At 43.1% G+C, this 24,795-nt stretch overlaps 1 protein-coding gene across 1 annotated transcript in view; it reads right to left on the reverse strand.

The window, feature by feature from the left end:
- Window positions 1-24,795, reverse strand: part of LOC124783406 (ankyrin repeat domain-containing protein 29-like) — a 610,650-nt gene that overhangs the window by 434,752 nt on the left and 151,103 nt on the right. Inside the window, exon 2 of the mRNA XM_047254018.1 lies at window positions 3,202-3,312. Coding sequence (XP_047109974.1) covers window positions 3,202-3,312 — 111 coding nt within the window. The remainder of the gene's footprint in view (window positions 1-3,201; window positions 3,313-24,795) is intronic.

The raw sequence follows: 24,795 nt of genomic DNA on the forward strand, positions 1-24,795 counted from the left end.
GACTGCTACGGTCGCAGGTTCGAATCCTGCCTCGGGCATGGATGTGTGTGCTGTCCTTAGGTTAGTTCGGTTTAAGTAGTTCTAAGTTCTAGGGGACCGATGACCACAGAAGTTAAGTCCCATAGTGCTCAGAGCCATTTTTTTCGTGTGCCATGGTGTTTCGCAATTTTAGTAGGCTCATGCGTGCCCGAAATTCCGATTCAATGATCTGCTGTTATATTGTCAAGTGTAACTATCACTAGAAAAGAGCGTTAACTATCTGTGCCTTAATAACGGATCCTAAAGTATTATCTGTGGTTGAAATTTTATTCTGACCCAAGTGCAATAACAACTTGTATTTTACAATTTGTTGAGTGGTATTATTATTTACTACTGGCCGTCGCATTTACTAAGTCGAAGATTTACGAAGGCCAGTGGGCATCATTAACAGTTCCTGCCTAGATAGGCGTTATATTTTGAACCATGTGTTTCAATGTTTAGTAATTTTTATTTTATGTGTTATAGAGAGTTGCTGTCATGCCCTATGTGGACGATTGGCCACGTTGGTGAAGTTTCTAGCTGTTCTGTGCCATATTGCTAAAGCAGGCAGTCCTAGCACAGCTGATTGTAAATTTTTCCTAGTGGTGAGGAGCACGGGCTGGTTTTAAGTGCTAACTCACTAACTTCAACCATTCTCAAATATTTATTACTACTGATATTCAGGCCCTTCAGGCCGAGTGGCGACGTCACTACCCTTTTTCGGTTATTAATTTTCTCTTGTTAGCTTGTTTCATTAAAAAAAAACCTTTGGTATATAAATTTATCTTTTGGTCTTTACTGCTCCTTTGGACGAAGTAAATTAAAAATGTTGGTTTTGCATTCTTGTAGCATTATCAAAACAGCATTTGTGGTTATATTTGATTGGCCCTTCTGGCCGAATGATTAAAGTCATTCCTTTCAGTAACTTACTGTATTGGTCAATAATTAATCAAAAGTGTTGGGTCCTTCAGACCGTGATTATCTCCTTATGTTGAATCTTAAGGTTGTCATTCTGACATTACAGTTGCGAATGTTCAGCAGCCCTTCAGGCCTGGGGTTAGAGAAATTTTATTGTGTTTTGTGATATATATACAGGGTGTTACAAAAAGGTACGGCCAAACTTTCAGGAAAAATTCCTCACACACAAAGAAAGGAAATATGTTATGTGGACATGTGTCCGGAAACGCTTACTTTCCATGTTAGAGCTCAATTTATTACTTCTCTTCAAATCACATTAATCATGGAATGGAAACACACAGCAACAGAACGTACCAGCGTGACTTCAAACACTTTGTTACAGGAAATGTTCAAAATGTCCTCCGTTAGCGAGGATACATGCATCCACCCTCCGTCGCACGGAATCCCTGATGCGCTGATGCAGCCCTGGAGAATGGCGTATTGTATCACAGCCGTCCACAATACGAGCACGAAGAGTCTCTACATTTGGTACCGGGGTTGCGTAGACAAGAGCTTTCAAATGCCCCCATAAATGAAAGTCAAGAGGGTTGAGGTCAGGAGAGCGTGGAGGCCACGGAATTGGTCCGCCTCTACCAATCCATCGGTCACCGAATCTGTTGTTGAGAAGCGTACGAACGCTTCGACTGAAATGTGCAGGAGCTCCATCGTGCATGAACCACATGTTGTGTCGTACTTGTAAAGGCACATGTTCTAGCAGCACAGGTAGAGTATCCCGTATGAAATCATGATAACGTGCTCCATTGAGCGTAGGTGGAAGAACATGGAGCGCAATCAAGACATCACCAACAATGTCTGCCCAAATGTTCACAGAAAATCTTTGTTGATGACATGATTGCACAATTGCGTGCGGATTCTCGTCAGCCCACACATGTTGATTGTGAAAATTTACAATTTGTTGGAATGAAGCCTCATCCGTAAAGAGAACATTTACCCTGAAATGAGGATTGACACAATTTTGGATGAACCATTCGCAGAAGTGTACCCGTGGAGGCCAATCAGCTGCTGATAGTGCCTGCACACGCTGTACATGGTACGGAAACAACTGGTTCTCCCGTAGCACTCTACATACAGTGACGTGGTCAACGTTACCTTGTACAGCAGTAACTTCTCTGACGCTGACATTAGGGTTATCGTCAACTGCACGAAGAATTTCCTCGTCCATTGCAGGTGTCCTCGTCGTTCTACGTCTTCCCCAGTTGCGAGTCATAGGCTGGAATGTTCCGTGCTCCCTAAGACGCCGATCAATTGCTTCGAACGTCTTCCTGTCGGGACACCTTCGTTCTGGAAATCTGCCTCGATACAAACGTACCGCGCCACGGCTCTTGTCTCGTGCTGATCACACATCAAATGGGCATCTGCCTACTCCGCATTTGTAAACATTGCACGGACTGCAAAACCACGTTCGTGATGAACACTAACCTGTTGATGCTACGTACTGATGTGCTTGATGCTAGTACTGTAGAGCAGTGAGTCGCATGCCAACACAAGCACCGAAGTCAACATTACCTTCCTTCAATTGGGCCAACTGGCGGTGAATCGAGGAAGTACAGTACATACTGACGAAACTAAAATGAGGTCTAACATGGAAATTAAGCGTTTCCGGACACATGTCCACGTAACACCTTTTCTTTATTTGTGTGTGAGGAATGTTTCCTGAAAGTTTGGCCGTACCTTTCTGTAACACCCTGAATATTATATAATTTGTACCAGTGAACAAGTGTTTTTTTAATGTTTAATAAAATTAAATTGTGTTTGAAACGGTAACCTCATTTGGGTCTACGCTTTCACTCCCTGCAGCCTTTGAGCTCTGCTTACCTTACGTTTTGGTTAAGTTTTCCCATGCCATGGCGTATCACAAATGAGACCACGGTGATCAATCCATGCAACAGATAACTTGTCCAAATGCTCCGAGAATCAATAATAATGAGTATAGGTAGCAATTAGATTTCTCATTTACATTTGTAGGTATCTGACATAAAACATCTTTTTGGCTCCAGTCACGATACAACACAGAAAAAACAGTTTGTCTACTCTTTTTGCACATGAAGATGAGACGGCAGTGATGGCACGTCCGAAGAACCACTATACCCACCTCACCTGTGAGCCATTCAAAAAGTCTTGAAGGAGTAAGACAAAAGCGGCTAGCATAATCCCAAAGAAACGCAGATTTTAAGCGGCATCCGCTCGGGCTGGGGCTGGCCTCACCTTGTCGCGGCAGTCGACGTGGACGCGGCCCGTGTCGAGCAGCCTGGTAACGCGCTCCGTGTCGCCGCGCAGCGCCGCCAGGTGCAGCTGCACGTCCCACGGAGACTCCTTCTGCAACACGACACAGCACCGCACGCGTTACCAACACAGCCAAACTGCTATGACAGTGAAAATCATACGTACAATATCTAAATTTGCAACGATTCTGAAATGGTTCAAACTTAAAATGAACACTACAAGTATATCACAGTAAACAAATAAAAGAAGAGAAGGAAATCAGACACCAAAACTGTAAACAATACAAAATACAAGAGACTGGCATGAACTGTCTCCAATTTGGGCAACAGTTTGCTGTAATAGGGAAAAAAATCCACCAGCCGCAAAAAAGCGAGTCAAATTCTTGGAACAAACAGCCAAAGAGTAGGTTTAAAAAATTCTCAGTAGAGAAACATTAAACTTAATACTAAGTAAAATTTGCGTCACTATTTTTACTGACAGACATTATTGAAATATGAAAGTTTAAATTAGTACAAGTATGAAGGAGAGAAAATTGAGGGGAATGGGTGAGGCTACACAAAACACGGAGGACAGATGCAATAACAAAATATATTTACAATAAAAATTGCATATCGAGAGAGAATTATAACGAAAATTTTAGGTTCAATAAGAAACACAGAAACATGAAAATTAAGAAGTAATGGAAATGCTGAAAGTGTAAAACGACCTAGACTGCGCCGTTTTTGTGCTTTTTTGCAGAATAAATGACTACAGGTTAACAAATCAGAATTTCTAGTATCTCTGGGATAGTAAATTAACAACAAACTGGATCTGAGAAGTTTCAATTAACAACAAACTGGATCTGAGAAGTTTCAAAGTGGAAATACAAAAGATAAAAGAAGAAGCAAGATAAATACAGGTTTTCAGAAGTATTAAAATTAAAATCTTCTTGAGCTAGGAGAGGCGTACGGACGACTAAGGAGTACAAGCCAATCAAGAACAACTCAGATCTTCCCAAATATTAAGGTATCGTGAGCAATAATATTTAACACTGACACACGGGCGGATATCGTAGTCAGACTACCACAGATGGGCGAAAGACTAGAGAACCTTTACCGCGGAAACAGACTTATGAGTTGGCAGATTTCGCGGCACTTCATATGTTTTGGCAGGCTACTTCAGCCCCTCCATCTCTCTTTTTTTCTTTCTCTAAAGCAAGGGATGTTGGTCTGCAACGAGCAGCGAGAACAGTTAACACTGTTAAACTCAACGACTAGTTACCAAATGTGCTACTGTACACCTTTCACGTCACAGGACATTTGGCTACTTACAAATATGGTCTCGTCACCTGATGTTTCTGTAACGAAGTAAATTAAAGTGAAATTGTTTGAGGACATTTTTCTTACTAGGCATGTATTACTTCTGAACAATGAAAACATACTAACAGATCTAAAGCCCCACCCCATTTCATATCTGCAGTATTTACTATTTATGCCATGTAACTGTGTTAGAATTATTTCAAGGCGTACGTAAATAAATGTTAGCCAGTATAACATACGTAAACGATGTCAGAAAGGATAACCATTTCGTAAATTATCTACTTTTCCTCTGCTACATTGTCGATCTAAATAGTACAATAGATTTATATTATAAACTTATCCACGACAAGAAGCAATGGAGGAGCTTCAGGTGTTGTGATCCGAAAGGTAATTCGGCCACTGACGAGCATTTCCATACGCTAACTTTGAGATTTCGAAGTAGTTTCGAGTGTGAATCAGTGGCTTGCAGCCAACAGCTTACTTTTAGAATTTTGAATCGCATAGCGCAAAATGTACGCCACGAAACTTGTAACCTTTTCCTACGTGGCAGAGGAGGTGAGGGACTTCTTTGGAACTCGCAGAGTTGATATCTTTACCTACTGACAAGGATATAACGATTGCTGCAACTCAGCTTACGTCGTCTTCTGCAGATCTTTCACTGCTAGTTTGACACTGGGTACGACATTCACGAGTTTTGAACCTCGAATTCTCTGTAATGTTTGTTTGAACAAGGTGATAGGTCTATGAGCCGTCACGTGGATCAACGTGATATATTTATTAGCATCACATCAGCACAGGATGACAAACATTCTATTAAGACGTGTACACAGTGTGCTCAAAGAGTATCGCTTATTCTTCAGGGAACTGTAATTAGTCAAAATAAGAAAAAAAGCTAAATAAATGTGTATCCGGAAATAAAAATTATTGATACAAGGACTATTTTGTCCTGTGATGGCCATTGGTTGGCACAACACGAAGTGCTTCTCGTGGTTACACATCCTTCAGCTCTCTTACTAGAATCACGAACGTGTGAGTAGGAACCTGGGCGACCACGGATCGTGCGACGTGCAGGGGAGACCCGTTGCACCACGTGCGCACATGGTCGATGAGTGCGGTATACATGAATGATTCCACACGTCTTCATAGCCAGAAAGCGAATGGGTTACGGTCAGGTGAATGGAGAAGGTACGCTGAATCTCCTCAACCAATACAACGCTCGTTAAATGTTTCATTTAGGTACTGCAATAAGAGGTTTAGGAAATTAAGTGTTGCCCTGTTTCCCGTAAATAAAATGTTTTCCTGCTGCAAGGATGTAGTTGTCGAATGGAAGAAGTTATTTGTCACGCAGGTTCAAAATGCTCTGAGCACTATAGGACTTAACATCCGAGGTCATCAGTCCCCTAGAACATAGAGCTACTTAAACCTAACTAACCTAAGGACATCACACATATCCATGCCCGAGGTAGGATTCGAACCTGCGACCGTAGCGGTCGCGCGGTTCCAGACTGAAGCGCCTAGAACCGCTCGGCCACAACGACTGGCTGCCACGCAGGAACTGTCGGTAAAGAGAACCCATTAATGAGTCTGATAAATTGTATAGCCCTTTGTGTTTGTTGCCCACAAATCTTGCCGATACATTGTTATTAACGAAATATGAAACCTTCCTTCCATTATCGCACGAGGGATTGTATTTGTCCGCGCTTGGCTACTACGTTCATTATTCCAGTCTATATAAATTTCGCATCATTAAAAAAATGATGAACTCGTTGTAGTTGTGAACTGCAGCTTTAGAGACCATTTGAAGAATTATAAGCTGGCAGGGCTATCTCGTGACCTGCATGTTTGCAAACGCCGTGAGTGACAAACTGTTCACGCAGAACTTACCATATTAGATCGAGGTTGTTGCATTCAGACGCTGCAGTTGTTTGCAAATATACTTCTGTATCATCTACAAACAGTCACAACACTCGCTAGCCGATATCCAGCGTCTACGGCTATGGTACTTTTTGTGCCAAGCTCTTTATATCGGAGTAGCACTTGCACACTATGTCATCAATTATTTGTTGGATGTATTTTTTTTTATTACATAATCTTATGGGACTTAACTGCTAAGGTCATCAGCCCCTAAGCTTACACACTACTTAACCTAAAGTAACCTAAGGACAAACACACACACCCATGCCCGAGGGAGGACTCGGACCTTCCCGGGACCAGCCGCACAGTCCATGACTGCAGCGCCTCAGACCGCTCGGCTAATCCCGCGCGGCTGTTGGATGTATTCCAATCTCTGGATTTCCATACGGTTTTATTCTTTACAACGCACTCTTAATACCGTAGAAGTTACTCCAGCACGTGTTATCATCCTTCTTCTTGTCACTGTTTTCCGCATGTTACTCTATTCGCTGATTCTGCGTAGAACCTCTTCATTTCTTATTTTTTTGGTCCAAACATCCTTCTATAACACCTGTGATCATACCGTGGTTTATGGGCCATGGGCCGTATCATCAATAATTTTTCGCCACACGATACATACTAGTATTAACAGAATCCGTATCTTTCAGTATGAATATGTGATGTTTTAAAATACGTTTCATTTCTTAAATTTTTGATCCTCGCGGGTGCTTGGCAGAGATGCAAGCAGACGAAAAACAACCGTCGGCGGACTCCGATGACACGGGATCGACAGCCATTTACCATGGAAGACATCCCAAAGCAGCTCGGCAAACCCTGCTCTAACAATGAAAACAAGAGAATAAGATATGGTAGAAATCGTTAAATTATAAAATCTGTTCAGTTCATGTTCGTCCTCAGCCACGCTTGGATGAAAACTAATGAGGAATCTGAGTAATATTTTAGACGTAGCGGACTCGTCAATATGTAGTAAGGTCTACATAATAAATTTTTTAAAGAATGTGATAAATTGTTCAGAAGATTTAATTTCTGCTTGAAGAACATACACTCATCAGGCATAACATTATGACCGCCTGCCTAACAGCCGGAAGTCCAACTTCGGCATGAATATCGTCCACGACGCATCGGGAAGAAATGGGGCCTTTCGTAGGTCGCTGGAGGGGTTTGGCACCACATTTAAGTCGGCCGTTGTGGCCGAGCAGTTCTAGGAGCCTCATTCCGGAACCGCGCTGCTGCTACGGCCGCAGGTTCGAATCCTGCCTCGGGCATGGATGTGTGTGCTGTCCTTAGGCTAGTTAGGTTTAAGTAGTTCTAAGTCTAGGGGACTGATGACTTCAGATGTTAAGTTCCAAAGTGCTCAGAGCCATTTGAACCAAGCACCACATTTCCACACACAAGTCACCTAATTCCCGTAAATTCCGGGGAGAGGGCGATGAGCGCTGACGCCACGTTCAATCACAACCCAGATGTGTTCGATCGGGTTCTGACCTGACGAATTGGTGGACCAGCACATCAACTGGAACTCGCCACGGTGTTCCTCGAACCTTGTGACCTGCTGCATCATCTTGCTGAAAAATGCTACTGCCGTCGCGAAACATGAGCGTCATGAAAAAATGTACGCGGTCAGCAACCAGTGGAAGGTACTCCTTCGCTGTCATGGTGCGCTGCAAGAGTCCCACTGGACTCATGGACGCCAATATGAATGTTCCCCAGAGCATAACGGCGCCGCAGCCAGCTTGTCTCCGTCCCGCAGTACAGGTGTCAAGGAGCTGTTCCCTGGAACACAGTGGGTTTGCGCCCTCCTATCGGCATAATGAAGAAGTTCTCGAGATTCATCAGACCATGCAACGCTCTGCCACTGCGCCAATGGTGCTGATGTGGTTAAGTGTCCATTTCAGTCGTAGATGCCGATTCGGTGTTAACATTGGCACAAGCATGGATCGTCCTCTACGGAGGCCCATCGTTACGAGTGTTCGGCGCACTGTGTTCAGACACACTTGCACTTTGCTCGGCATTGGAGTCTGATTTTAGTTTCGCCACAGTTCGCCCTCCTGTACTGTTTTACCAATCTGCTCGCCTACGACATCCGACATCTGTAATGAGGGGCAGCCGCCCAACACCACGACGTCTGGTTTCGCCATTTGTTGAAGAAACTCACCGCAGCACTCCTCGAACACCGGACAAGTCGTGCAGTTTCCGAAATGCTTTTGCCGAGCCTTCGCAATTTGCCCTCGGTCAAATTCACACAGATCGCGCGCCGTCCTCATTCTACACACGGACAGCACACTCACTGATACTACATGCAGCGTGCGTGCGTCTGACAAGCAGTCATTCCTCGCCAGCTGACGCTGCTATCGCCTAGACGGGTTTATATCGATTGTAGGTCGATGATCATAATGTTCTACAGTATAAACCCAAATTTGAGTAACCGGTTTTCGTTTTCATATTTACGTGTTAAGGTCTGCAGCTTAGATTAGGAAATGAGACACTTAAAGTAGTAAAGGAGTTTTGCTATTTGGGGAGCAAAATAACTGATGATGGTCGAAGTAGAGAGGATATAAAATGTAGACTGGCAATGGCAAGGAAAGCGTTTCTGAAGAAGAGAAATTTGTTAACATCGAGTATAGATTTAAGTGTCAGGAAGTCGTTTCTGAAAGTATTTGTATGGAGTGTAGCCATGTATGGAAGTGAAACATGGACGATAAATAGTTTGGACAAGAAGAGAATAGAAGCTTTCGAAATGTGGTGCTACAGAAGAATGCTGAAGATTAGATGGGTAGATCACATAACTAATGAGGAAGTATTGAATAGGATTGGGGAGAAGAGAAGCTTGTGGCACAACTTGACCAGTAGAAGGGATCGGTTGGTAGGACATGTTCTGAGGCATCAAGGGATCACCAATTTAGTATTGGAGGGCAGTGTGGAGGGTAAAAATCGTAGGGGGAGACCAAGAGATGAATACACTAAGCAGATTCAGAAGGATGTAGGTTGCAGTAGGTACTGGGAGATGAAGAAGCTTGCACAGGATAGAGTAGCATGGAGAGCTGCATCAAACCAGTCTCAGGACTGAAAACCACAACAACAACAACAACAAGGTCTGCAGCGAATTTGATAACCCAATTAAACGTGGGGTCTCGAAACAGTTTTTCCAGTTTCAGATTTAGTCAGTACAGTCGCTATTTCTCGTCACTTAAATATTAGAATTAGGCAGTTTTATGCTCAGTCTAATATTTCTGCTACTCCTTCACCGCACTGTTGTCACCCTGTCTATATTTGTCGAATATTTTGAAAACAGGAAGTAATCTGAAATCCAAGTTCGTGTCAAAAAAGGTTGTGCGTTTACATGGTAGGGAAAATCGATTATGGAAGTGGAAAACCGGGAGGAATCGCATTTCCAGAATCGATTTTGGAATGTTTAAATGAGCAACCAAAAGCGGTATCGGGAAATAGATTTACGAAATGAGGTTTTGGGAGCCCCACGTAAACATAATGAAATTGCGTACAGGTGAGCTGATCAACAAAGCTACTAATATCGCTGGTTGCTATACATTACGATAAATATAGTTATGCTGAATATTGTAGTACATAAAAAGTACGGAAGTAATAATCAAACTCAAAGTTAAGAGCATTTCTTATGATTAATTGCACAGAGTAATGTATGTGTATATTTCCTGAATAGAATATGCTTCAGTTAAAACTGCTAGTTGAAGATTCAGAGATTGTAGATAGCGTCGGGTCCGCACAAAGTGAAGGTCTCTGGATAAATATAGCAATAAATCAGTAAGATCTTAGTAAAGCAACCAAAATCTTGAACTTATTGACGCTATAATAAAATTAAAAGCTAAACTCTTCGACGATGTAATACGAGAATAGAACTTGCGAAATTAATGACAAATATCTTCGGAACGATGAAGTGCTACGCAACTGGCGTTGGAGTTGTTCAAAAAGATTTCGGGCTTGCAGCCGGTCGTCGTAAACTTCATTGTACGATATTTCGGCTGGACAACTGCCAGCCATCTTCAGGTGAGCCGAACGAGGACTGAGGCGTTAGAGTTACTTATTACAAAAGCAGTCATTCGCAAGCGTCAGTGTATCCCTTTCCGGGGCTTAGTACGAAGACCAACGAATCACTGTGTGCTACATCTCTGACACTTTGATACTCTTATTCGGTGTTCCCATAGCCCGTGATTCACTACAATACGATGCTGCGCTGCAAACGTAAATTCTTAGAAATTTCTTCCTCAAATTACGGTCTGTCTTTGTATTAGTAGGCTTCTTACGGGCAGGAATGCTCTCTATGCCTTTGATGGTCTACAAACATGCAAGGGTCACTTTTAAGTATCGGTACAAAGTATAACGAGATAAGTCAGTTTTACAGAGGACTTAAACTAAGTCTCCCTGCATTGCTAAAGTTCATATTTGCGTTTCGTTACTGCTGCACGTTGATTCGTTGGAAAGCAGGAAATTAATATCCATCACAATACAGAGAGCGAGGGGGAGAGGGAGAGAAGCGTCGGATGACGCAATGCCGTTTTCGAGGCAAAATCGTTATCGTATTATTTAAACCAGTAAATCAATTCACAGGGGACAAAAATTTAAAAAAAAAGAGCGTTGTTTGAATAGTGGTTGGAGTGAGGCGCGATGCTGAATAGAAACAAAGCTGTGTGTGAGTACTGGTGCCTGAAAAGACAACGAGGCTGACGCAAAAACCTATTTGGCGAGTGCGGTCGGCGGACCGCCGGCAGCAGCCAATCAGCGCGGGAAATTGATTGATGCGAGGGCAGAGGGAGCGCCCAGCACCTGGGCAGCGGCTCCACTTGACGGCAGCTCTCCCACAACACGCGCACCTGGCTTCATACCGCGACAAGTGTAGCAGCTGGAGGACGGCTTCCTGAAGGCTCTCAGAAACAGATGTTCAAAATGCTGCCGTGGTTTCTCAACTGGAAGTTGCTCTTCGTGTTTTTACTTAGCTTCGATGACCTCAACCTGTTCCGTATAAAATATACCGGCATGCAAAACTTGAGGACGAAACTAACTTTTGCATGATGTGCCAGTACCAAGCAACATAGCTCGATGAAACTTTGACCGTACAGAAGACAACAAATAAACACGCAGTGAGACGAACACGAATGACGCTTTCGGTCAAAGACAGTAATGACACTTAAGTCACCTCAGTCATTATGGTAACCCGGACGTTACAAAAGGCGGGTCATGATGTTAAATATGGTGAATGATGACAAACTGAGCAGCAATACACGCTCTGCAACGTCCTCCCGTTCTGACCGCAAGGTTAATAAAGAGTCTTTGCGGTATGGCGCCCCATTTCTCCCCCAGTGCGGTTGAGTGCTGCTGGATGATCTCTCCTGCATGTGGAGGTGCAGAATTTCTCCCCAATGCATCCCACACATGCTCGACGGGATTTAAGTGGGGGTCGGGGAAGCGGGCAGGCCAATCCATCCGCCGAATGTCCCGTTGTTCCAAGAGCTCCTCCACTTGGCTGTCCAGTGCTGGACGTACGCTCATGTATCTTGAGGTGGGAACACGTAATGCGACCACGAATTTTGTTGAACGTGATCGTCTTTGTAGTCCACGTTTTATTATATGGGTGTACTGAGCTCCAGATCTTTGAACGTGGTACTCCCGCCAGTCGACACCGTGCTCCTTTCCCACGTGCTTCTTTTCAGGGGTCATTCGGCCCTGACTTCAGTTTTATGGATGCCAATGTGCGACCACATCGAACAGCGCAGGCGGACTTCTTGGAACGAGACGATGTTCTGCAAATTGGCTGCCCCCCCCCCTCCCCCCCACACTTAGGTGTTAGGGTTAATGAGGTGATGGCGAACAGACCATTTTTTGTGCGTTCCTTTATAATCATGAAAGTGAGTGAACAAAAAAAGGGGGCGAGTAGGCGCTTAGTCTCGAAAGTACGAGGACTTTTTCTCTTTTTTTTTTTTTTTTTTTTTTTTTTTTTTTTTTTTTTTTTTTTTTTTTTTTTTTTAAATGCCGTACCCGTAGCCAGCGTGGGAACACGTTGCAGAGCTCGCATCCCCGTCGGTGGCGATCACACACCGTATTAAGAATCACGACTCGCCTTTTGTAGTGTTCAGGGGTCCGTCATGCATTGCAATGACTTTAGTGTAATTATTGTCTTTATAAAAATTTAATTTCTTTTCGCCTCATTGCGTACTTCTTTCATTTAGCTTATGTACTATAATATGGCAGGATCATTCTACGTAGCATAGGGTCCAAGTTCCATGGAGCTGTATTACTCGATAGTGAAACATCACACCAACGTTACGAGCGTTGAATGAAAAGTAGTGTCTCCACCTTCGTTAATTGTGTTTTGATGGGAATGTTTTAATAAATCAAACGCACAAATAATCCTTACAATGAGATCTTTAATTAACAATATTCACTTTGCCACATAATCACTAGCCAGTTGGATACATTTCTCCCAACGATGAAAAAGTTTTCTGAAGCCGTCAAGAAAGAAGTCGACACTCTTGTTTCCACAACGTCCTCATCAGAAGCATTATGATGTCCCCGCAGATCGTCTTTCATTATAGGGAACTGATGAAAGTCAGACGGTGCTAAATCTGGACTGTATGGAGGATGCCGTACGGTGGTGAGATTCAGTCTCTGAAGTTCTGCGGTAGTGGCACGTGAAGTGTGTGGTTTGGCATTGACATGCCGCAGGAAATGTGACCCACACGCCCTTGTGAAATGCCGATTATGCTTGCAGTTTCTCTCTGAACGATCGTCCTGGATCAGTCTGTCAACATTTTGCTTGTGAAACTCGGTGGCACTGTCACAGGACGTCCAACTCTTTGTTTCTCACGCGGTTCAGATGTTCCTGCCTCATCTTTAGTACTCACATCAACATAAGCACCATAAACTGCTTTCATTCTCTGATGAATCTCCTTTGGGTTGACACCTTCTGCTGTCAATAATTTAATGACTCCAAGTTGCTTAAATCACATTGACCGACCGTTTGCGCAGGGTTCCATACTTTACACTATAACAACACAACGGTTCAATGCTAAGGCTTCCCGCCAACTGGAGCTGTAGAGTAGAGGCTACGGCACAAGCCAGTACCCGCCGCATACCAACGCTGCCAACTGTTGAGTTACGAAGTTGGACACATTACTTTTCAGTCAACCCTCGTATTTTCATCCTTAAGTTTTGCAAATCAGTATATAATCTGTTGAATATAACGTTGTATCGAGTGCTGATGGTGCTGTTCTACGTAAGAATTTTGTTTTGTAGTTCTTGACACCCATGGAATACGGGTTTTGTACTATAAATAATGACCAGAGCCGAAATTTGAGATACCAGTCATCTTACACACGGACCAATCACGTGTCTAGTAATACTCGTGAAAGTGAATCGCGTTTGTACTTTTAGCTGTTCCACCTGCTTCACTGTAGCAATGAAGGCAGCATCCTCTAAAAACACATTAGAACAAATGGTTCAAATGGCTCTGAGCACTATGGGACTTAACTTCTGAGGTCATCAGTCCCCTAGAACTTAGAACTACTTAAACCTAACTAACCTAATGACATCACACACATCCATGCCCGAAGCAGGATTCGAACCTGCGATCGTAGCGGTCGCGCGGTTCCAGACTGTAGCGCCTAGATCCGCTCTGCCACTCCGGCCGGCACATTAGAACACTTGGCCGTCTAATTATTAGGAGTACAAAAGAAAAGAAGGAACAGAAAGATATGGTGAGGTAGAGAGAGGGAAAAGTGACGATAATAAATATTCGGATGATGGAGTTCTCATTATAATGTCTTGGTACTCCAGTGAACTAGTCAACAGACAAACACAGTCAAAAGAAAGCATAGGGAATATTGGGCTTCAACGTACGTCGACAGCTATGTAATTGTAGCACGAACTCTGACGATTTCTTATCCCACTCTTGTCCATTCAATGACATGTTCAACGTAATCCTCCCAGTACTCACCTTAAGCGATTAAGGGAAAATATGGAAAACTTATATCTGAATGGCCCAACAGAGATTTGTACACAGTTCTTCTTGAACGAGAGCTAAACACCTTTAGCACAGCGCAGGCTCACATTGCATTTAGTGTATTTTGAAGTGAGCTATTTACTTTAATTGTTTACTAATATGCATCTATTAACACAATCGTTCAATTTCTTTAGCCTATCGTGGTGCAACACCGTTAAATAAAGGATTCACGTACAACAGGAAGTATGTTTACATTCCAGTCCAGCCTCTCCCGTCACTGAGGCCACGGCCGGTTGTTTATTCGCCCATTTAACTTGCCTCGCATAACAAATTCTTCACTGTGTTAAAACAAACTGTGGACGAAAATTAGTGTAGGATCTCATTAATGGTAAATGGCAACAACACTTCCCATAATGAAATTTTCACTCTGTAGCGGAGTGTGCGGTGGTACGAAACATTCTGGGAGAGTAAAACTGTGTGTCACAATGAGACTCGAACTCTGGACCTTTGGCTTTTGCGGGCAAGTGCTCTAACAACTGAGCTACTCAAGCGTGACTCACGTCCCGTTCCCACAGCTTTAATTCCGCCAGTATTCATCTCCTACATCCTGAAGTCCACAGAAGCTCTCCTGTGAAACTTGCAGGACTAGCACTCTTGGAAGAAACGATTTTGTGGAGACATGGCTTAGCCAAGCCTGGGAGATGTATCCAGAATAAATTTTTCACTCTGCAGCGCAGTCTGCGCTGATATGAAACTTTCCGGCAGATGAAAACTGTTGCTGGACCGAGACTAACTAGGGGTTCTCGGGTCCCGAGTTTGGGTCTCGGTTTGGCACACTGTTTTAATCTACCAGGAAGGAACAACACTGTCATTTACAATAACAGTAACACTGATACAAATACAATTACATTTCTTGTAGCACTGAAGTCTGTCAGCAACAATAACTAATGCACGTCGTAACAAGCCCGGATCGGGGGCGGGGGGCGCGGCAAAACGGCATATCTGCCCCGGGCGGCCATTTCAGGCGGTGCCAAATTCATATTCTTGAAGAAGAAAAGCTTTTTTCACGAAGCGCTTAACATCCAACGGACGTTTGCTAAGCTGAGCCGAATAAACCCGGACAGGTGAGTACCAATCGCTGTTTGTTTATGTGGCTGATTGTGTGTGTGAATGATAAGCGTACTTATAATTATTAGACAAATCCATAGATTCAGACTACCAGAGTGGAAACAGCACATAACTAAGATTACATATTATCTTCTCGATGTGCTCAAGAAAATGAATCCCCCCGTAGGAGATTCGAATCCTCCCTCGGGCATGGGTGTGTGTGTTGTCCATAGTGTAAGTTAGTTAAGTTACATTGAGCAGTGTGGAAGCCTAGGGACAGATGACCTCAGCAATTTGGTCCCATCCAAAATTCCAATTCAAGAAAACGAAATTTAGCCAGGTCGCTACACTACTATGGACCAGCTGTACAGTTCCCGGTTAACACCCGCTTAAATACTGTTCTCGAATAGCGCGGAAAACGCGTTACACGAACACGTAATAAAGCATAAGGAGAATAAATGCGGGATAAATAAACCCGTGATTCTGGCACGGTTGGTGAAATTATTCGGAGAAAAATTTTGACAATGGCAGAATAGTTACAGAATTAGTGATGACAACACTGTTCGTTAGAACGAGGAAATACGCGCTGCTGCTACGGTCGCAGGTTCGAATCCTGCCTCGGACATGGATGTGTGTGATGTCTTTAGGTTAGTAGTTCTAAGTCTAGGGGTCTGATGACCTCAGATGTTAAGCCCCATAGTGCTTAGAGCCATTTGAACCATTTTTTTTTTAGCAGACAATGTCAAAATAGACGTAATCAAACCGAGAAACCACACCAGCCTTGGGTACGATCAGCATTGGGTACTATTCGTATTAACAGCCTATTCAGTATCAGACAACAACGTTTGATTTTTCATGTAGCAAAACGTTTGACGAACTTAGACGAGGTAATAGACTCTTTCGCAGCGAGGAAAGAACGCCGTGTAAAGCTGTAGCAAGATCAGAGAGAAAAAATGCTGGGATCTAAGGACTGAAGAAATGTGTTCTGTCTTGCTTGTCTCTTGCCTTTGTTTGTTTTGTATTTCGTATATTTAATTTTATGTCACACAAAAGACCGACCGACCGACTGGGAGTAGGAGAGCCACTACAGGACATTTTAATTTCCACTGCCCTGAATATAGGTTTGATGGCTTCCATTACAAAATAGACACGTTTGAATTCCACAGAGCGAAACATAGTGACGTGCGATAGAAGAATGTTGTGTGAAGAGGCGTGGCACTGCAATTTGGCCTACTTGGACCAAATAACATGTCTTACATTTCCTTGAACAAATATTATTTATATATCAAACTCTTCAGAAAGATTTGCGCTACAAGATAAACATATTATTGAATAATCGATTTTAAAAAATTTTTGACGTCTATCTCAAACGATCGAGTGGGAGGGGGAGGCCTCCAAGATCAAGTTTTTGTCACGGTTCGGAAATATCGTAGATGCAGGGCTGCGAGGTAGTGATATGACTGGAAGACATACAGTGTAGCTCAAAGTGATCTACAGTAACTGCACAATTGCGTAGATAACTGAAATGTCGTGATCAGTGAAAGACTCCAATACGAAAGCACAATTAGAACAGAAATTATGTGAAAAAGGCAAACGGAGATGGAAAGAAAAAGAGCTAAAACAAGAAAATTAAATATTAAGGAAATATAGGAAACGAAAACCATTTTTCCTTACCTTTCCAGGCGAGCACTACTTCGTGTCTAATAGTATATAGTATTGCTGTAGAACCACGCTGGGAGAGGGAGGGGGGGGGGGGCAACGAGCGAGAGAGAGAGAGAGAGAGAGAGAGAGAGAGAGAGAGAAGAGTCGCCTACAATGACTGTGATGTACAATGTCCTTACTCATAACAGCACCTGCATTGATTTCGCTTTCTTACTATCTTCCCAAAAAAAAAAAAAAAATCTCTCTTAAAAAATATGATTTGTCTGTTATATGAAAAATGCGAACTGGAAGTCCAGAAGGGTGGAATTATTGAAAGCTTCTGATTCTATCAGAATCTGACGCGGCAAATTAACCGAGAACAATTATCTCACGAAAGACTTCGTAGGTACATCAGATGAGTTGATGCTTGCTGTTTCGATTTCCACTGAATGATGTCGCTATTGCCGTTGAATATATATCTGGAGTGGGGTTAACTGACCGCAATAACAATAAACCTGTCGTCCCTCTTGCTATCTGTCTGACGAAATTCACCATCGTAGAGCTACGGTTCATAAAAATAGTCGCAGTGATTTGTAATAGGGCCTATTTACGCACTGTCGGAATATTAACTGTAATTACCTAAACTGCTTGACGAAACAAGACGCAGTACGAAAATTAAAACGCACCAGATTACCGGCTTTCCGCGTGCAAAACCTCCGTAAACACGATAAACTCTCAAGTAGCAGGCACTCGTTATGCTAAAGAGCAGAGTGAACTACTTAATTTTATAAAGAATTGCATGATTCTCCAATTTACAATCATCTATATCGGTAATGACTGTTTTCATGTATCATTCCTCATAAACGACGAAGAACAACGCTAATTATTCAACATATCAGTTGTTTATTATGTACCTGGGTTTCCAGCCGGTTCTCGCGAGCAATATTTCGCTAGACTCTCTCAGATGGTCAGAGGCTACATCAACACTACTGCAGTTTTCCAGAACTAGCAAGATAAAATCGAAGTTTCACCGCCCCATGCCGTCATCAGGGATGTACGGATCAGTCCATACTGCAGCTCAAAGCTCTAATGACACTCGTCTGCAACGGTTTCAATGTTTTTGTGACGTACTACGCTGCCAACGATTACTATAAGAGTTATTTTACATGTATGCTCCAGTCAGCAACATAAATGCTTATGTAGACCATAGTGTTCCAATTCAAGCAATACTCTAAAAAATATGTCTTACATACAAGAGTAAACAGGGTGAACTATGGCCCCTATGCTGAACTAGATCTTGGGCCAAGTATCGATTAATCACTTAAAATGCTTAGTTGAGAAATATGAAACATACAACATTTTACATCGAAGCAGAATATAAAGAACTAAATATGACTGTGAAACCTACGCGTGGATGTTAACAACCTGTTTTCGAAGACATTAATTATATTAGCCTTCCTAAGACTTTGCGGAAGGATTTGTTTCCAGACAGAATTTTAGGAGTGGGCGATTCGCAGCATCATCTCCATTCTTATGCATTCAAAGCACACTCGATCAAAATGAGGCACATTGCTATAGTGATGTAATAGACATCACGCCTTCATAACTATTCAGGACTGAAAGGAATTAAGAGAGTCGAGAAAATATTATGAAGAAGGATTACTTGTAGAACGACCTCATTCTGGTCTGAGTGACTGGATTGGGGGGGGAATACGCCACGGTCGAATCACTGGTAGTTCACACAATATGTCGGCCTCCTCCTTCAGGTATGTAGAGCGCAGATCTCCGTTGTACATTATTCAGACTCAGCATACATGTGAAGCGAACTTTCCTTTTTAAGTGCGCTACTTCTTTAGTAGTCTTCTGTCAAATCGAAAGTTTTTTAAAATGATGGAATAAAAAATACTTTTTGTTCGTCTTTAGCGTGCATAATTTTCCTGAATATTTCTTAATAAATATCTGAGATGACTGGAATAAATGCGTTGATGAAGTCGTGGGCCAGTGAAGGTTGGAGGGTTCTTTGAATTGGTATAAATGGACATAGTTCGGTTTTTTATGTATGATGAATGGAATCTTTAGCTCTTGTCTGGCGACTACTAATGGCTTGGAGCAGGGTGCATACTTGATTAATCTGGAGAACTTGGAACTTTCTGAGACAATGTCCCAGATTTCACACTCAATTCGTATTGTGGGAAGACGTGTCATTTTGCGTAACAACTGCATCACGTAGGTGGTCAGGTCATTTTTGTTCAGGAAAGGATAAGAGTTCATATAGTTTGGCAGAACATCCATTACATCATACACAGTACATTTTCAAATCGAGACACGTATTTACACCACGGGAGGTCCGTTCCCCTCAAGAAGAATTTTTCAAATGACATTGGCAGACGCAGGGGTCTTGGCAATGCCTACCAACCGTAACTATCTTCTGAACGTCAGTAAGGAGGGGCATGTGCCCACCACAACCCTCTTCGGGCTGTTAATGTGAGATCAGAAACAGAGATGCGACCCTTTTTAACTCTTCACTTATCCTAACAAGACTGAGCCCCTCCCTTCCACATTTCAAAGTAAGGAAAAAATATTTTGACGTCACCAAGAACCGTACGCTCCTCGTCCGAGCGGCACTCAACCGTGCCGACCGCTCAACTACCGTGGCGTCACTTCCTTTTGTCGACTTAAAATTCAACTTCGCTACAATATATTGCCAGCTTACACACTCAAATGCTTTACGCGACAACGAAAAAGTTTAGGTGATAACATTTTGTTATTTGAAGAGTTTTATATGGTAACGAACTGGAAAAAAGCATCTTCTATGGACAGTTGATCCTGGGATGAAGTTTTTTTTCCCTCGAAATGAGTGACTTCTGGCTGGTTTCGAGTAGTGAGGTGTGACATGTGGACGGAACACAGGCCTGTGTCTGGGTCTGGTTAGTAACTCGGCGGCTGCCCCGCGTAAGTCGCCTGCAGAACTGGCTCCCCGCGGGAATGCAGAAGAACCTGATCCGCCCCGCTACCAACTGGAAAGTCGCTGCCGCAAAACGAAAGTAAAATCAAAAAGAACGTCACCATAAAGTATGATGCAAATAATGAATAGGCGACGAGACAGTGTATTAGGTCACATATTAGCACTTATTGCGCATAAATATGGTAATGCACAGAGCTTACCAGCTTACCGCATAGTGAACTAACACCATGAAGGTCTCTTTGAGTCTGTGACAAAGACGCAGGCTTTGTACGCTGGCAGTTGTTTCAGCTATGAATAATTTACTGGATAAACGTACACTCGCTGCATTTTGTATTGATTTGGGCAGAGGGTACTGCCACCTTTGTTCTTTGTTCAGTGTGTTCAGAGGTGAAGGTGTAACATAGTAGTACACCCCCTCCCCCCCTTTTTTCCGAGACGACTCATCTAGCCGGCACAGTGACTAGTAGAGCAGTCCATGACGGAAAGGATCCTCTATGATACACAGTCACTGTATAGAAGCTTCTTTAGAAACAGACTACTACGAGGGGCCATCAACACGTAATGCAACACATTTTGTTCTGAAAGCAGGCTGGCTTTATTCAATATTACAATACACTATATTATTCCCCGCTCTTTTGGCTACAAAACCCTATTTGTCAACATAATCTCCGTTCAATGTGACGGACTTCCGCCACCTTACTGGTGAGGCCTGTATGCCCGGGATGGTACCATTGTACTGGTCGACGTCGAAGCCACCGTCTTGCTGCACCAAGAGCCTCCCAATCATCCACGCACTGCTTCCCGCGGAGTGCATCCTTCATTGAACCAATGGGCCAAACAGACGGAAGTCAGAAGGTACAAGATCTGGGCCGTAGGGTTGACGAGGAAGAAGCAGCCAATGAAGTTTAGTGAGCTCCTCTTGGGTGCGCAGAACTGTGTGGGGCCTTGCGTCGTCATGGAGAAGGAGGTGGTGTTCGATTGTCATCCGTTGATTGCCTGGAATGAGAGTGTCCGAACGTTCCAGCATTGCAGGGGTCACAGTTTTGTGTGGCCGGTCGGCACGTGGGAGATCGCACAGGTTTGGTCGACCTTGTTGCAATTATGGCAGACGCCTAGCCCAAAGACTCACCGTGTTTCTTTTGTTTGCTGCCTGGTCTCTGTGGATATTCTGCAAGCGCGTATGAATATCTGCGATACTCTGGCTTTCCGCCAAAAGGAACTCAATTGCAGCTCTCTGCATCAAAGCGCCTCCGTTACACACACTATTTTGAAGGATATGTATAGGGCCACAACTTATCACAAATTCATGAAAGTATATGGGCTGAAGCGGGAATTACCACGTTGTCTCACAACAAATTACAGTTTGTTATTTTTTTTCCAGCCGAAATTGGTCGTGAAAAAAAAAGTCTTGGATTACTTATGCAACGCCCCTCATGCATATTACGCATAACACGAGGCACAGTGCTATAGAAAGAATGAAGCTGAATGAAACGCGTTTGTTTGTCAGAAGAGCAATGGTGAAATCTTGAATAACCACTGAAACAGAGTATTTTCGAAAGACGTCAGACAAAACCGAAAGTAATTCTTGTGACATGTAAAGACTGTTAGGCTATTAGTGAGACAAGTTACTAACACGAAACTCACCCACGAGACAGGAACTGAAACTGACGGTAGTAAAGTAAAAGCAGGAATAGTGAACTCCATTTTTTAATGTTCTTTCACAGAGGAAAAACCATGAGTGCTGCCCCAATTCTGGCACCACTGAAATCGCTAAATAGTAGGAAGCTCCAGGGCTCAATGGAATTCTCAGGTTCCTATAACGAATCTGTGGCTGAGTTACTCCCTCGTTTAACCACAATATACTGTAAATCTCTGGAACAAAAAACAGTGCCCAGTAGTTGGAAGAAGTACAGGTCACATCTGTCTACAAGAGGAGCAGCAGAACTCATCCTCAAAACTACCGACCAGTATCATGATATCTATTTGTTGTAGAACCTTAGAATACATTATGAGTTCAGATGTAATGAGATATTACGAACACTATAACCTCATGCATGATAACAGCATGGGTTCCGATAACATCTACCATGTGAAACCGAACTAGCACTTTTCTCACCACGGACCATGTCAGTCAGGTTCAAAGAAATGGTTCAAATGGCTGTAAGCACTATATGACTTAACTGCTGAGGTCATCAGTCCCCTAGACTTAGAACTACGTAAACCTAACTAACCTAAGGACATCACACACATCCAAGCCCGAGGCAGGATTCGAACCTGCAACCGTAGCAGCAGCGCGGTTCCGGGCTGAAGCGGCTATAACCGCTCGGCCACAGCGGTCGGCTGTCAGTCAGGAGGATGTAGTAATTCTTGACTTCCGAAAAGTATCTGAGTCGGTGCGACACCTACGTTTATTACTGAACGTACGTTCGTAAGGGGCACCAAGAGAAATTTGTGACTGGACTGAGAACGCAGAATGTTGTTTCGGATGCAGAGTCACTGACAAAAGAAGAAGGTGCCACAGGGAAGTGTGTCGGGGCCCCTTAATGTTTATATTGTATATTAATGACGTTGCAGACTATATTAACCGTTTTCTAAGTTGACGGGATACTTATGTACCGGTAAAGTAATTCGCAGTTTTGAGAGTTAGGATGTCTATATCTCACATCTGTCTAGTACTAGCATGTACCGCGATGCTTTCGGAGCTTGGAGAAAAATTCTACAGGCCACGGAGTGGATATGTAGGAGGTTGTGTATATAATGTGCCTACTCCACGAAAATCAGGTCAAATAACCATCTTCTCCAGTCCAAGAATGTTTGAAGGAACTGTGTTTTAGTACACACCATAGGCATTGTTTTCAGACACTACTATACTCCTCAGCAATTCATCTGGTCTGTATATAATCTGTATGAAGTGGGACGCATATGCCGCAGAAAACTGCACAGAATGTAGAGAACATCGGTTTTTGGTACTTCAAAGCTTTTTCCAAATGTTATGTTGATAGCTTTTGTGCGATATTTCATGTTTTTCACTGTCAAGAGAATTAATGTGTTTTGGTACTGATTTGTTATACTTTTACACATAGTTGCTATCCTGATTAAAATCACCGTAAAATTAGAAGTTTAATTTTGGAAATCCTAGGACATGAAAACATGGATCTAGCGTCCCATTTCGCCGATTTTCAAAATCGGCCAGCTTAAAATTTTTTTGGTAGAGGAATTGTGTTGTTTATCACAAAGGAAGACAGTTTTTGACCTTCATTTTTCAAATATCCGCAAAATAAATTTTAGCCATGAAAAGGTTAATGGTATAATAGCAACCTTACTCGACTTCTCGCAGATGATGCTCCAGTAGGGAGCTTGAAGAAAAGTTGCACAAATAAACAATCGGATCTTGATAATATTTTTAAGTTGTGCAAACACTGGCAACTTCCTTTGAATGTTAAGAAATGTAGAACTATGTATTTCACAAAACGGAATAAAACGTAGTAACCTATAATTACACTTGTCGATACAGGTCACAGTTGGAATCGATGGCCACGCGCGGTGTGGCTGCTCAGTTTGAGGCGCCGTGTCACGGATTGCGCGGCCCCTCCCGCCAGATGTTCGAGTCCTCCAAGACAACGGACAGATGGCCTCAATAGTGTGGTCCCTTAGGAATTCACACGCATTTGAACATTTGGAGTCGATCAACTCATACAAATACCTGGATGTAAGTTTTTGTAGGAATGTTAACTGGGACGGTCAAGTACCTCCCTCGTAAATAAAGCAGGTGGCTGACTTCGGTTCAGTGATAGATTACTAGGGGACGCAGTCTAAAAAGGAAATTGCTTTCAAACATTCATGCGACCCAGGCTAAACTATTGCACAAGTGTGTGGGGCCCGTACCTAACAGGAGTAACAGGGGATATTGAGCGTGTACAAAGAAAGGCAGCACGAACGTCCACGGGTTTGTTTCAACCGTGGAAGAGAATCATGGTGATGCCGTAGAAACCGACGCTTGAAGAGAGACGCAAACTTTCCCTACTCACAAAGTATCAACGACCCGCTTGAAATGAGGAATCTAGGAATGTAATATAACCTTTACTTATCGCTCCAGTAGGGGTCACGAGGACAAGATTAGGTTAATTACAGCGCGCATAGTGGTGTTTAACGATACATGATCAGAACGGGAAGAAACCCCAACCACTGCTACTATGGGAAGTGCTTTCCAGATTATTATGTAGATATAGAAGTGTATTTATCACACTGACGGATTTTCCTAGATGCGGGGAACTAGTTCAGTACGCAGGAAGACAAAAAGAAAGAAATGGGTTTAAAGCTCCGTCTACAGTGATGTTCTTGGAGACAGATTAGGGAAAGAAATGCGCACTGTCGTTCTCAGTAAACTCATCCTCGAGCTTCGCAAAGCGATTTAGGGAAACGAATGACGACTTAAATCTGGATAGCCCAACGGGGGTTCGGCCCACCGGCCTACGGAGAGCGAGTACAGTGTGATAACTATTGGGCTACCCTATCCTTCCGGTAGCTCAGTGCGAGGGATAAGGAATTTCTCTCCATCATTCTCTATAGAATTACTTATGGAGGCCCGCCCCTTTGTACAGCTCGGATCTTTTTACAATAATCCCCGTGAACAGGGACTGGGGAAGGGGCATTTCCAGTTGGAAATATTTGAGACGCGATTA

The sequence above is a fragment of the Schistocerca piceifrons genome, chromosome 1 (assembly GCF_021461385.2).
Source record: "Schistocerca piceifrons isolate TAMUIC-IGC-003096 chromosome 1, iqSchPice1.1, whole genome shotgun sequence".
NCBI classification, from domain to species: domain Eukaryota; kingdom Metazoa; phylum Arthropoda; class Insecta; order Orthoptera; family Acrididae; genus Schistocerca; species Schistocerca piceifrons.